This window comes from Amborella trichopoda, chromosome 3 (genome assembly GCF_054954075.1).
Source record: "Amborella trichopoda isolate Santa Cruz 75 chromosome 3, AtrichopodaSantaCruz75HAP2 v2.0, whole genome shotgun sequence".
Taxonomy (NCBI): Eukaryota; Viridiplantae; Streptophyta; class Magnoliopsida; order Amborellales; family Amborellaceae; genus Amborella; species Amborella trichopoda.
In genome coordinates, this window is record NC_142338.1 from 32,550,692 (window position 1) to 32,566,914 (window position 16,223).

At 35.1% G+C, this 16,223-nt stretch overlaps 1 protein-coding gene across 35 annotated transcripts in view; it reads right to left on the bottom strand.

The window, feature by feature from the left end:
* RST1 (ARM repeat superfamily protein) overlaps window positions 1-16,223 on the bottom strand; it is a 71,269-nt gene that overhangs the window by 3,192 nt on the left and 51,854 nt on the right. For 28 of the 35 annotated variants that reach the window (XR_016052426.1, XR_016052424.1, XR_016052422.1 and 25 more), the window contains 3 exons: window positions 14,874-15,056; window positions 2,344-3,228; window positions 1,946-2,239 (listed from right to left, as the gene is read on the bottom strand). Coding sequence is in view for 26 of the 35 variants with exons in the window: in XM_011622310.3 (XP_011620612.1) it covers window positions 1,946-2,239; window positions 2,344-3,228; window positions 14,874-15,056 (1,362 nt within the window). In the remaining 9 variants the exon portion in view is untranslated. Of the gene's footprint in view, window positions 1-1,945; window positions 2,240-2,343; window positions 3,229-13,903; window positions 14,045-14,873; window positions 15,057-16,223 lie in introns of those variants that run through there. The other 7 variants (XM_088862430.1, XM_088862429.1, XM_088862428.1 and 4 more) reach the window with 3 other exon arrangements.

A 16,223-nucleotide genomic window follows, 5' to 3' on the forward strand; every position in this document is an offset into this window, starting at 1 on the left:
TATTACACCATGAAGGAAACATTTAAGTCATTCGAATATCTGATTCCAGACCATCAAGATAAAAACATTGAAGAATAGCATCTTCGAAGGAACAATACTTGAATCCGGAGTACAAATTAAACATATGCTCCACAGAAAGTTCTAGAGTTTTACATGTTTCAAGGCACATTCATGCAAATTGCAAATATTAGGTAAATGATCATGTTCATCTGGTCTAACATTTTAAAATAAATCAGAAACCAAGCTAGAAGATCATCCACTCTAGTCTAATTGTCTTCTATAAGTACTTGTTGTAGCTTAAAGCTTCCTATTTTTTCCATGGAAATACCAGCTCAATTTCTTTTCTTCACAAATAATGAATGACAAAGAATTAAGGAAGCATTAATTAGCACGAATTCTCTTTTATAAGTATCAATTCAGGCACTTATTTAGTTGTAAGTATGATGCCAAAGGATAGCCCATAGTTAGGGGGAACCCCTTCCCTGGGGAATGCTCCCATTCTAGGAACATGGTTCCACATTCCCGGAGCTGATCCACCTTGGGGAGCTCTCACCTGATTAAATGGGATATTGATCCCATTTAACATGTGAATTGTGATCCATAGTCAATTAGATAGGGCTTTTTTTTTTTGGGATAATTGAAATATAATTCAATAAATTATCCGACTATAGTCACTAACTCGCTGCACTATGGAAGTGTCTGTGTGTGCAATAGGATATCAGAGATAGTTCTCAAGGTTCCATGAACACCATCTAAAGATTGATGATTTAGGGATTTCAGTTCACTCTCTTGTCGTAGCCCTCTCAATAATTTTCCTATGGGACTCTCTTGCTACTGAATTATTATGGTATATCTGTATGAAACATTAAAACATTTGTTTTAAAATTTTACAGTTCCAACCTATTCTATATTGTACATATAACATATATTACATATGATACTATACAAGTATATAATATATAATAAATTTATATTCTATGGCACTCCCTAATATGATATAGAGAAATTTATCACACTACACCTAGGATTTGAATTATTTTAACATCTTACAAATATTTTTCGATCCATTTTCAAATGGCTCATCATTCCCTAGATTAAATTTCAAAAATCAAATGACACATCAACATGGGTTTTGAAATTCATCAAATTACAGCTAGGGTAAAATGTTAATAGTTCAACTTTTAGATGTATTTTAATAAATTTCCCACAATATCTATATTCCACGGGCACCCCAATGACTGTCCAAATCAAGCAATTCCATGCACTCTCATAGGAAGATTTAGAAAGGGACAATCCCCGATCCCCACTCTTGCTCCCGAGAGCTACAGGTAGCTGTTGAAATCTTTTAATGTGACCCAAATTTAACAAATAGTGACAAACAGAAGTACCAAATCCTTGATGCAATACTTCTACGAGAGCAATAGACCATTCATAAATCCCTGGTAGGTGGAAATAGGCTTGCAAAACAATAAATGGTGCACGACCGATGGAATTGGTCATCGAGAACCACTAGTTGATCCAGAAGGTGATTTAAAACAAAGAAATCAAATCTGATGCTGATACAAAAGTTCTGAGCCTCTTTCAGTCCTTATACATGTATTTGAACCACAAATACAACCAGATAAACACCGAAAAGCATTATTACGAGCTTCATTCTTTCCTTACTTTCAGTCAGAATGTTATATGATTTTATGTACAATGTCACCAGATTAGACTGTTGTTTACACAATGCAGAAGAACTATGCATGAAGAGTCTTCGAGTTTCTAAACTGTAATCACCCAAAATTCAGCACAAGAAGATATTGACAAACAAAGGTGAGAGACAAACAAAACTCAAAAACTCGGGATATGGTAAAAACCCATGCATTAAGCGACTCAAAATTAAAGAACTAACACCAACCCGGAATGTCTATATTCATATCAAACTTTTGTCAGCATTACATACCTTTGAAAAATTAAGATCGATCAACCACAAACAGAATTTCCAAACTGCACTGTCTTCTGGAAAGTTTTGAGAGACAGGTTTGCTATCCACTGGGTAACTCTGGAAACTATTTACTGCAGGTAAATCCCTGGACAGCCATCTATTTCTGAGGAAAGACATTGACCACGCAGCAGAACTTCTCATTTCTTGGTTTTCAGATTCTCGAGCAACCAGAAAAATTTCTTGCATGAGTGATGTAGAGAGTGGCTCACAAATAGGACTGGATAGTATGGGCCCATTGATATAAGATGAAGCCTGAACATCAAAACAGAAGAAAAGGACAATGAGTGTCGTATAGGACTTCATCAGAAAAAAAAAAACGTTATTGTGATGGAAAAATAAGGTTAAAATAACTTTACTATTTCGTTGGAATCAATCTGAGAACAAAACCATGAGGATGTACGAGTTAGAAGCCCTGCCCCAGCACCTAACGCATTAACCACCCCAAACATACCACCCAAGTGAACACAAGGAGAGTTTGGTTTCATGTATGCATCTCTCATCATTTCCAGTAAAGATTTTATAAGCTCAACTCTTATAGGGTACACTCCTTCATCCAAAATGCAAGAGATCAGGTTTCCAGCACCAATGCAGGATGCCATCGTCAGATTCTGATGGGATGTTCCGAACTTGTTCACCTTTGAAAGTTCAGAAATTAGTTCACGATATCCAATCACAAGAGGGTCTAGGTTGTCATCCCCCATCTCTGCTCTTTGGCATAAAGCTACAATGGTGGGAAGTGCAAGACACGAGCCCACCGATAAAGACAACATAGGGACATTTTCATAGCTATGAATGTTCACATTAACATGAGGGATCCAGGACATCAGTATTTGTTTTATTTTCAGGACAGTTTTGTGATCTCCGGATCGGTAAATAGCAGGCACACAACTGCCCAGACCAATAATAAGACCAGCACCACCCCATACATCATCCTTCAAATTCTTACAGCTGGCACCGGCCGAACCAACAGCTTCCTTCTCTTCCTGAAAGTGACCAACACCAATGGGATTATATTGGCAAAGGTCCTTCACAGCCATGTTAGAAGGGCACATCAGGGCAATCATCCTTGCCAAGGCTCTCACTATCATTCTCAGTAATTCCACTTCCTTCATCTTATAATTCCCCTCATCTATGCCCAAATCATTACCAACTTCATTTCGAGCAAAGAGATCAAGGCAAGTGAAACCAAGGCCTACCCCACATGCTCCTTGGACAAGCGAATTATTGCTGCCATATAAAACCTGGAAAATAAGCATGTATGTCATTTTCAATTAGAGGCCTTAAGGAAAGAAATCTCATGAATATCAAAATGTTTGCCCTTTGTCATTCAATTAAGCTAATGGAGACTCCAAATATGAAAGACAAGAAAGGATGGGGGTGCATACTCAGTTCTATGAAATAACTTCAAAATGCTATATGGCTAATACTCTCATGAATTGCAGCTTTTGTTTTTAGAAACAGTGTCGTCAATAGCAATGACCATGAAATCCTAAATTTCCAAGAACGCAATCATAGTAACCTAAAATAATTCAAAGGAATAATTCAGAGACTCAATTTATTGGACTCACAAGAATTGACTAAAAAGAGTAGTAAGAAACATGGGAGACACCATGTTCCAAAAATTGCAGTCAACTTGGTATAAAATAGACTTGCACGATCTTATATCAAGAGAGAGTGAAACAACTTTTGTGAGATGATCCATTTCGACTTGAAAAGATGTCAGAAATTACTTTCATACTCCCAGGGTAAATGGAAAATAAGTCAAATGCACGTCACTTTTCCAAATATACAATAAAGGGAAAAGGCACAAATATATTTTAGCCCACGTTTACAAAACTTTCATTTGCAGGAATTTTCTTGCAAGGCACTAGTGAAAAATGGGCTGTAATCACACAAAGATGCCCAATAGGCTAATACGATTTCACACACAACATTGATAAATAGCATTATGTTCCCAAGGAACAAGAACTCTTTAAGAAGAAAATCTTTAATGGACATAGTACACAAACCTTATTTGTCATAATCATCCGAACCTTATTCCAACTATTTGGGGTCGGCTAAGACAAACCCGATCTAAGACAAACCCTATCTACATCTTATCAAATTGGCCACTTACGTACTCAAATAGTTGTATATTCTTAGTCTAAATGCACTGGCATGTTACAATGCCAATATTGGATGTTCCTAGGTCAATATAAAAATGACAACAATTTCTTTTGTTATTTTTTTTATTTTTTATTTGAAAATGTTAACATTATATTAAGTATATAAGCGTTTACAATATACAAAAACCGCCCACTCCTGCTCCACAAACTGCCACCGAGGATGTGGCAATAAACCAAAATCTGATATACAATCGGATACAATAAATACAAAAAAGAGAGATTCGTAGTACAAAAATGGGGCATAGGATCCGTAACAACATAGATCAGGTCATAGAAGATCCATAAGAACATAAATTAGGTCACTTCCACTGAAGCACCTTGCTTAGCTAGAGTGTCGGCCACTTGGTTGGCCTCCCTCTAGGTATGCATCCATGAGACCTGTATATGCCTGCAAATGTCGTAAATCTCATCAAAGATGGTCAATAGTTTCCAAGGTGAGGCAGCCTCACGAGAGGCCCAGGAAATTACATTTCTTGAGTTACCCGCTACAACCAAAACAATGCTCCTTGAAGGGTTTGAGGCCTTCCAGAAGGGCAAGGCCTTCCGCCAATGTGGAATCCACGATGCTGATAGGGGACACGAAGGTAAGAAGGGAGAGGCCATATGTTTTCTAAAGATGCCCCCAATGCCCGCCGGGCCAAGGTTACTAAAGGAGCAACCGTCGAAATCCGTGAAATGGGAACCAAAAGGGGAAGTTTTGCTTACTGTTATGGGAACATTTAAAGCAGCATAACGAGGCCCAAATGAAGGCGTTGGCACATCATGAGAAGTAGCTTCAATGGCTTCAAGGTTATGGCTTTAATGCACTATTCATTCACTCTCTTTAATGCACTATGAAGGACTGGATGCAATGAGAGGAGCATCACTCTCCAAGAATCTATCACTAACTCTCGTAATATGTGTAGAAGATGTAATGAGTTAGGGTTTAAGTCCTTTTATAAGAGGTTCATGTGTGGGCTTTAACCTAGACTAAATCTAAGCCGTCAGTGTAAGCCATCCAAGGGTGAGAGAGGCTAAAGACCTAATGTCACATCCCAAGTTTTATAATACTAAAATTCCTAAGATGTGACAGTTTATTCTTAAGGAACAAAAAAAATTCTAAATTTTTACTATATAATGCTCCAAAACAATTTTTCCGTTCACAAGCTTTTAGACTTGTACAAAGTTTACTTCACAGCTTGTAATAACATGAGGATTTACATATATATATATATATATATATATATATATATATATATATATATACAAAGTTACAAAGGCAAATTTATCCATGACTACAAACTTCTTCCAAATTACTTCTGTAGTAAATACGAATAATACGGCTGCGATTACTCTGAAAAATTTCACAATAGCTTTATATACAACTTTGATAGTACAAAAGTTACAAAGGCGAATTTATCCATAACTACAAACTTCTTCCAAACTACTCTTGTTGTACATACGAATAATACGGCTGTGATTACTCTGAAAAATTTCACAATAGCTTGATGAGTTTGGATACTCAGTAAGTGACCATCATTATCCTTACAAATCATGGTTAGAGAGTGTAAATATTTTCTAAAAGAATGCATACTAAGCAAAATTTCGACATATTAATTTCATGCATTCTAATACATGCTATTATACAGATTCATTTCTAATCTTACACATATCTGGTATTCCTTATTAGACAAAGAAAATAAGCATGATACATTGACCATATGCACATGATCATATCAAGATTAACAATAATCTAAATTTGGTAGTTTAAAACATTACTACAATCAAGTATCAGATATGATGAAACAAGCATTCACAACAACAGAAGTCCTGCAATAGAAGTGCTAACCTCGAGTCCCAGGTCTCGAGTCCAAGGTTAGAACTTCTACTATCCCACAGGAAGAAGCACCGCCAACCGGTAAATCCGTTGCGTAACATAACCCTAGCGCGCTTTGGGGCTTTTGATAGGTAGTGGCCTTGCAAGACACGACCCTCTCATGTGCCCTTCTGACGTGAGAGCGTTACACTACCAAAGGGGTCCCAATGAGTAGTGCCTCACACAGATTTTGGGAGAGCGACCACCCAAACACACACACTCCTAACTCTCATCCTATCATAGAGAGTTAGGGAAAAATCTCAGCTGTCGGCACAAATATCTTATCAGAGGCATGTTTCCATGCACACATATCTTATCAGAAGAATATTACCATGCACACATATCTTAGAAGCATGTTGCCATGCACACATATCTTCTCAGAAGCATGTTGCCATGCACACATATCTTATCAAAAGCATGTCTTATATGTAATCCCAAGAAACATCAACATTTCTATGCTATACATATAGTCACAAGGGCCATCACTATGTCATACTGTCATGCATATAAATTCAAAAGACTTTATTATGTCAATTGCAAGCCATATATTAATGTAGTAGATATCTAGGAACAATAATGCCGTATTTTCGAAATATTATTGAATTCATTAATATGAATTCTCATGAAGCAATTCATAGTAATTATTTGCACATAACATTTGCACATGATACTTACACATAACACTTGCACATAATACTTGTACATAACAGTTGCACCTAACTCTTGCACATAACACTTGCACATAACATCTGCATATACTTGCATATAATATTTACAGTATCTAGGATTTATGCTGCAAATATTACGATTAAATACAAAAATATGTAGAACTTACAGTTTTGGAAATATTATAATTAAATGCAAAAATATCTCTAGGAACATTATCGAATTAGCAGTTTTCTTCAAACAATGATTTTACAGGAAAAATGAAGCCACTTACGTATATGTCAGTCTGAGATAGATAAGTTACTATTGTTGCCGGAGTAGAAATGGAATCAAGGGTATTCAGCTAAAGGTAGAAGGGAGAGACCAAATGAGTTTCTATGGGGAAAGGAGCATAAAAAAAGGTTCATATAAGAGAGCAAGGAAAACTATTATAAGTCTCTTAATTATTTTAATAACACTATCATACGAGAACATACTACAAAAATCATAATAAATATTGTAATAACATTAAACAATATAAATAACATAAGTGCAAAATAATATTCATAGAAATCATATGTAAATGAAAACTGATAATAAAATGTATGTAAAATCATATTATAAAATATTTCACATAGGATGATGCAATAAATTGTGGTCTTTGATGATCCACTACAAAACGTTTCTACTTATATTGCACCTACATCCCCAACAACCTCAGAATAAAGAATTCTTGTGTCTTAACATGTTAACTATACTATTTAAGAAAAATAAAACTTGAACACCAATATTATGAGAATAATGAAAATATCATGCAATATGGTATGCAATAAAAATGAACCAGTAAGGAACAAGTAGGGTAAATATCATGCAATTTGGTATGAAAAAAATATCATGCAATATGGTATGCAATAAATATAATGCAATAATGAAAATATCATGTAATATGATATGCAACAAAAATGAATAACTAAGGAAACATCCTGCAATATGGTATGCTATCAATTAAACAAAATGTGGTTCATACAATAACACCAATATTATGAGAATAATAAAAATATTATTAAAATCATAACATTATTATGAGAATAATGGGAGTATTATGAGTGAGAGAGAGAAACATGATTGTTATGAGAGAAAAATATCATTAAAATAATAATATTCTTATGAGAATATTTTGAGTAAGAGAAAACACTTACTTTAATAAGACTTTTACTATTATAAGAATAATGAGAATATCATTCTTATGAAAATAATGATGCCATTATCATGAAGATTATACTAATATTATGAGAGAGAAAAAGTGAAATTCGTTGAAGAGAGAGAGAGAGAGAAAGTTACAAGTGAAGAGAGAGAAGACCCCATCATTGGTATGATGGACCTATGATGGTTTTAAAGAAAGAGAAAGAGAGAGAGAACCTTTATTCTTGCGACACATGTTGCTTATGTGTCTTTTATTTTATTATATTCTTAAGTGCATGTGTCATTTAATGATACATCACCAAAGAGATGGATCCATGATTGACACATCATTAAGAGGAATGACACATCACCACAAGCTCAATTTTATTCTTAATTTATTAGTATTTTGGTGTAAAATTGTGTTAGTGAAAAGGATAGTCGTTATGGTGCATTTTGACACAATGGACTATCGCTCTAATATTTCTTTATGTAAATATTTTGTTTCCGACTTGCCTAGAACAAGCTCAAGACATGGCAGCATTTGGGTCATTGTGGACCGGCTAACCAAAGCTGCCCACTTCTTGTCGATCCATACAACTTATACTTTGGACAAACTGACCCAGTTGTACATCAAAGAGATAATGAGGTTACATGGAGTTCCAGTCAGTATTATGTCCGACAGGGACACTCGATTTACCTCTGGATTTTGGCTAGTCTGCAGTCAGCTTTGGGAACAAGACTCACCTTTAGCACTGCCTTTCACCCCTAGACTGATGGACAATCAGAGAGGACCATCCAGTCCTTGGAGGATATGCTAAGGGCTTGTATCACTAACTTTATAGGAAGCTGGGATGACTATTTACCCCTGATTGAGTTTGTCTATAATAACAGCTTCCAAGCCAGTATTCAGATGACACCATACAAAGCCCTGTATGGAAGGAAATGCAGGTCACCCATCTGTTGGGACGAGGTTGGCGAAAGAAGGCTTTTAGGGATAGAGATCGTCCAGATAACCTTAGATAAGATAACATTGATCCGAGAAAGGCTCAGGACAGCTCAGAGTCGGCAGAAGAGTTATGCCGATAACCGAAGAAGAGATTGAGTTTGAGTTGAGTGAACGGGTCTTCCTAAAGATGTTGCCAACAAAAGGCATTATTAGGAGGTTCGGCAAGAAAGGGAAGCTGGGCCCGCGTTACATCGGACCCTTTGAGATTCTAGAGAGGATCGGAAGCATGGCAAACAGACTTGCCTTACCACCCGAATTGGCTAAAATCCATAACGTCTTTCATGTATCTTTATGGCAAAAGTACCAGCCCGACCCATCCCACGTCCTGAAATATGAGCCTGTACTGATCAAAGAGGAACTCACCTTCATTGAGCGGCCAATTTTGATAGAAGGGTGCAAGTGTTGCGCAAGAAGGAGATTCCTCTGGTCCGTATTTTGTGGCAGTACCATTCAAGGGAGAAGTCGACTTGGGAGCGAGAAAATGAAATTTAGGAGAAATACCTCCATCTTTTTCAGCAATCAAGTACACAAATTTAGAGGACTAAATTTCTTTAAAGGAAGGAGAATGTGATGACCCTAAAAAAAAATTTTTTAAACAAAAAGACTAAATAATAATAATAATAGTGATAATAGTAATAAATACAATAAAAATACAAACAAAAATAATAATAATAATAGTAATAATAATAAAATAAAAATAAAACAAAATATTTACATAAAGAAATATTAAAGCGATAGTCCCTTATGTCAAAATGCACCGTAGGGATTATCCTTTTCACTAACACGATTTTACACTAAAATACTAATAAATTAAGAATAAAATTGAGCTTGTGGTGATGTGTTATTCCTCTTAATGATGTTTCAATCATGGATCCATCACTTTGGTGATGTGTCATCAAATGGCACATGCACTTAAGAATATAATAAAATAAGAGACACAAAAGCAACATGTGTCACAAGAATAAAGGCTCTCTCTCTCTCTCTCTCTCTTTCTCTCTCTTTAAAACCATCACAGGTTCATCATACCAATGATGGGGTCTTCTCTCTCTTCACTTGTAAGTTTCTCTCTCTCTCTTTAACGAATTTCACGTTTTCTCTCATAATATTAGTATAATCTTCATAATAATGACGTCGTTATTTTCATAAGAATGATATTCTCATTATTCTTATAATAGTAATAGCCTTATTAAAATAAGTGTTTTCTCTCACTCATAATATACTCATAAGAATATTATTATTTTAATGATATTTTTCTCTCATAACAATCATGTTTCTCTCTCACTCATAATACTCTCATTATTCTCATAATAATGTTATGATTTTAATAATATTTTTATTATTCTCATAGTATTGGTTTTAATAATATTTTTATCATTCCCATTATTAAAATATGATTTTAATAATATTTTGTTAATTGATAGCATACCATATTGCAAGATATTTCTTTACTTATTCATTTTTGTTGCATATCATATTACATGATATTTTCATTATTACATTATATTTATTCCATACCATATTGCAAGATATTTTCATTGTATTTTCATACTATATTGCATGATATTTACCCTACTTGTTCCTTATTGGTTCATTTCTATTGCATACCATATTGCATGATATTTTCATTATTCTCATAATATTGGTGTTCAAGTTTTATTTTTATTAAATAGTATAGTTAACATGTTAAGACACAAGAATTCTTTATTCTGAGGTTGCAAGGGATGTAGGTGCAATATAAGTAGAAATGTTTTGAAGTGGATCATCAAAGACCACAATTTATTGCATCATCCTATGTGAAATATTTTATAATATGATTTTACATACTTTTTATTATCAGTTTTCATTTACATATGATTTATGTGAATATTATTTTGCACTTATCTTATTTACATTGCTTAATGTTATTACAATATTTATTATGATTTTTATAGTATGTTCTCATATGATACTGTTCTTAAAATAATTAAGAGACTTATAATAGTTTTTCTTGCTCACTTATAGGAACATATTTTTATGCTCCTTTCCCCATAGAAACTCATTTGGTCTCTCCCTTCTACCTTTAGCTGAATACCCTTGATTCCAGTTCTACTCCGGCAACAATAGTAACATATCTATCTCAGATTGACATAGGTAAGTGGCTTCATTTTTCCCATAAAATCATTGTTTGAAGAAAACTGATAATTCTATAATGTTCCCAGAGATACTTCCTCATTTAATTGCAATATTTCCAAAACTGTAAGTTCTATGTATTTCTGTATTTAATTGTAATATTTGCAGTACAAATCCTAAATACTGTAAATATTATATGCAAATGTCAAGTGCAAGTGTTATGTGCACGTGTTATGTGTACACGTATTATGTGCAAGTGTTATGTGTAAGTATCACGTGCAAATGTTCGGTGCAATTGTTATGTGCAAGTAATTACTATGAATTGCTTCATGAGAATTCATATGAATAACTTTTAGAATATTTTGAAAATACGACATTATTGTTCCCTGATATCTGTAACATTAATATATGGCCTGCAATTGATTTAATAAAGTCTTTTGAATTTATATGCATGATAATATGACATAGTGATGTCCCTTGTGACTATATGTATAGCATAGAAATGTTGATGTTTCTTGCGATTACATATGAGACATGCTTCTGATAAGATATGTGTGCATGGCAACATGCTTCTGATAAGATATTTGCACATAGCAACATGCTTCTGATAAGATATGTGTGCATGGCAACATGCTTCTGATAAGATATTTGCACATAGCAACATGCTTCTGATAAGATATGTGTGTATGGCAACATGCTTCTGATAAGATATGTGTGCATGGAAACATGCCTCTGATGAGATATTTGTGCCGACAGCTGTGATTTTTTCCTAACTCTATACGATAGGATGAGAGTTAGGAGTATGTGTTTGGGTGGTCACTACCCCAAAATTTGTGTGAGGCACTATTTGGAACCACTTTGGTAGTGTAACGCTCTCTCGCCAAAAAGGCCCATAAGAGGGTCATGTCTTACAAAGCCAGTGCCTATCAAAAGCCCCAAAGCGCGCTGAGGTTGTGAGCATGTGTGAGGCACTACGCAATGGATTTACCCGTTGGTGGTGCTTCTTCTTGTGGGATAGTAGAAGTTCTAACCTTGGACTCGAGACCTGGGACCCGAGGTTAGCACTTCTATTGCAGGACTTCTATTGTTGTAAATGCTTGTTTGATCATATCTGATAATTAATTGCAGTAATGTTTTAAACTACCAAATTTAGATTATTGTTGATCTTGATATGATCATGTGCATATGGTCAATATATCATGCTTATTTTCTTTGTCTAATAAGGAATACATGATATGTATAAGATTAGAAATGAATATGATATAATAGCATGTATTAGAATGCATGAAATTAATACGTCGAAATCCTGCTTAATATGCATTCTTTTAGAAAATATTTACCTCTAGCCATGATTTGTAAGGATAATGATGGTCACTTACTGAGTAGCCAAACTCATCAAGCTATTGTGAAATTTTTCAAAGTAATCGCAGCCGTATTGTTCGTATGTACAGCAAGAGTAGTTTGGAAGAAGTTTGTAGTCATGGATAAATTCGCCTTTGTAACTTTTGTACTATCAAAGTTGTATATATATATACATCCTCATGTTATTACAGGCTGTGAAATAAACTTTGTACAAGTCTGAAAGCTTGTGGATGGAAAATTTGTTTTGGAGCATTATATAGTAAAAATTTAGAATTTTTTTTGTTTCTTAAAAATAAACTGTCACATCTCACGAATTTTAGTATTATAAAACTTGGGATGTTACAATTATGGTATCAAAGCGCCAGGATAGGATTCTTGGCCTAGAATCTTAAAAGGACCCTTAGGTTGAATAGGGATTAGACTAGTAACTAGTGTTTGGATGTTCCTATTTAGGGTCAAGATGTTAAGGACTCGTGGTAACAATTCTAACAAGAATAATGGGAACTTTTTGGTAACAGATACGGTGGTCAAGCAGTGTGGGGTATTGCTTGAGGGGTGTGTCCAGCCTATAGACTTGATACTCTTAGATATCCAGGACTTTGATGTTATTTTGGGCATGGACTGGTTGTTCACACACCATGCCACTGTTGACTGTTATGATAAGAGTGTGACCTTTAAACCCCCTACCCAGTCTGAGCTACACTTTCTCGATATTAGGAATGCTTCCACTATACAATTTATTCTTGCTCTTCGGATTCATCGTCTTTTGACCAAAACATTTGTCGGGTATTTAACCTATGTAGTAAAAAATCGGGATGTGCAGTCCAAGTTTGAAGAAGTTTGTAGTCGGGGACAAATTCGCCTTTGTAAGTTTTGTACAATCAAAATTGTATATATATATATATATATAAGTCCTCATGTTATTATAAGCAGTGAAATAAAATTTGTACAAGTCTGAAAGCTTATGGATAGAAAATTTGTTTTGGAGCATTATATAGTAAAAATTTAGAATTTGTTTTGCTCCTTAAGAATAAACTGTCACATCTTAAGAATTTTAGTAAAACTTGGGATGTGACACCTAACTTAGTGCATCACCATCCATGGCTTTCATTGGATGGGGATGATTTAATCACCCTTATAGCCACATATGTCCGATTACTCCCTCCAAACTTCCCTTATTCTCAAATGTGCCCTTGAAAACCCTAATTTCGATTTTAGTCATTAATAACCATCCAATTAGTAGAACAAGATTTTTTGAAAAACCTAATGAGTGCGATGTACCACCCCCTCTTTTCTCTCCCATTTGAAACTTGAACCCCACTCCACTCTCTTGATGTGTCACTGTCACAAGGAGACACATTCTTATTCCCTTGCCATAAAATGTCCCCTCTTGAGCATTCACACTAATTAGACAAGACCACACCCTTAAAATGCTTGACTATCAAATCACAATGTTTCATAAACTCAATGCATAAAACATTTTAAAAATATAATTTCTCATGCTCACGTGTTCCCACACACATGTCCTCACACATGCGGCTCACACGTGTGGCACTACAACACACATATCATGGATGTGTCAGCAAATAAGTCTTAAACACGCCTACCTATATGATCCATGTCATGCCTACTATGCAATGATGTGGCACTCCAAGTGAGGTCAACGTGTGGCACACATTGGCCACTTGTGTGTGGGATTCACATGTACGCCTGTCCTTGTTTGGAATTATATCCTAACAAATATAACAAATCATTGTTACTCAAAATAAAATTAATAAAAATTATCAAAAATTACCATAAACTATTAAAGAAAAACCCAATAGATGGTCAGGTCTCTGGGTGCTAAGTGGATTGTAGGTGCACCCCCGAGGACATGCACTCTTGTGGATGCAGGGGTTCCTCTCGCTGCACATGTGCATAGTTTTGATTCAATGGATCTTACTTCATCAGAATGGCTTCCCATTGCGACTATTCTATGCACATATGCAATGAGTAAACTGCAATCGTTAGAGATTTAGTCTTATGTCCTCTCAAAGCCTTTCTTCTCACACTTTCTCTAACAATTCGGAATTCTCTGATCCTATCTTGCATTCCCAAGCCAATACTCTTATGATACATTCTCTTACCGACCCTAACAAGAGGAGACCTCGAACCTCAAGGTTCTAAATAAGGCCCTCAGGTCTTGCCATATGACTTGTGGTATTTAGGATTTCCAGATCCCGATATGCTCAAATCAGGCAAGCACAGCATTCCAGTACACTCCCACTGTGACTGATAACTATTGTGGAAAAACAGAGTCAAGGCCTTGAAAGGTCATAACTCCAATAGATGATATATGATGTATAGATGTCATAGCAAAGTGTTTATTCAACATTTACATCACACTCATAGCTCAGCTCATTATTGCAAAGCAAATATCATGACTTCATTACCTATTTAGCAAATCTGAAGTACCAAGTTGTTAACATTTGGTTGTAATAGGATTCTCCTTTTTGACAAGAAGTTGCATAGGATACATTTACAAGAGATAATGACATGAAAATAAATCAAATTTAATCATACCTTAAGAAGTGTGTTGACAATGTGAAATTTTTTCTCCCAATCAGTTCCATGTAAGCAACCAGATACCAGGCCCAATGAGATTGCAGCTGGCCATTGCTTGTATTCATGTTCGTGTTGATGCAACCAATCCAACAAAAACATTGATGCAATAGAGATTATAGAATGGGCTGGATGAGGCAAGACCTAGAACACACCAAAAGTATTTTATAATGCATGATTATGAATAAGTATTAAAGCAAATAAGAAAAATCATCAAAATTGATGAGCCAAGGACAAGCAAGTAAAGAAATATACTCATCAGGTATACTCTAACATACGACGAAATATAAGAGTGACATCAAAGAGAACTAAGTTTGCATTTCTAATGTAATGTCACTATTGACTGACAATAGCAAGAAAACATGCAAGGGAGGAAGATATGTGTGTGCGTGTGTGTGTGTGTGTGCGTTTGGGCTTTTTTTCTTTCATGGGGAAAGAAAGAAGGGGAGGGGGAGGATAGAATATGATTTCATATCAGTAATCCCTCTTAACATTAAAAGGTTCATGGAGTTGAATACCCATTTAACAGCCCCATTACATAAGCACCGACATTCTTGGCCCTTTGAAACCTCCCAGACAAGACAAGATAAAACCCATCTTATATAATGCAGCCCCCTCGCCCCCCCAAAACAAAACAAAAAAGGCAAAAAGGAAAAACCTAATAAAATTAAGGGTTTGTATATTATAAGACTATTTACTTTTGGTATTAAGGGTTTCACAATTATTCTTAGATGCCGGATGCGATAACTTTGTGTCCAGTCAATAACACACCCCAACAACCTGATTTCACATCTAACAATCATTATTGATTGAGATTTACTTGAACCAAAAGTAAATGGTCTTATTGTATATATACATTCCCTAGAATTAAAACCTTGGCTTTAGAAATATTTGCAAATAAAATATCTATGGCTCTCAATCAAGAATGTAAAAATATACTTCCCGATTAAAAAAATATCTAACAGTGCTAGAGAAGTCCTGGTTGAATATCATTGCTGGCGAAATCATCCGAATCACCTAACCTTTTCTAAAGCGAGGGCCTTCCAATGGGCCCAGAACAATAGGACATTTAGAAAGCTACTCAATAAAGTAAGTGGAGGAAACTTGGCAAAATAGTCAGATAAAAAGAAAATTCAAAAAACAAGCAATAATCGTAGGAACACAACTGGTGCATTGTCATTTCCAAAAGAAAAATGAGCAGACCAGAAGGTTGAAAATTGTGAACTCAAGAATAAAAAAGTAAAAGCCATTACAATATTCAAAAGCAAGCACATAGAAATCCAAGCCAATGTTCAAGAAGTCGATTTTGGC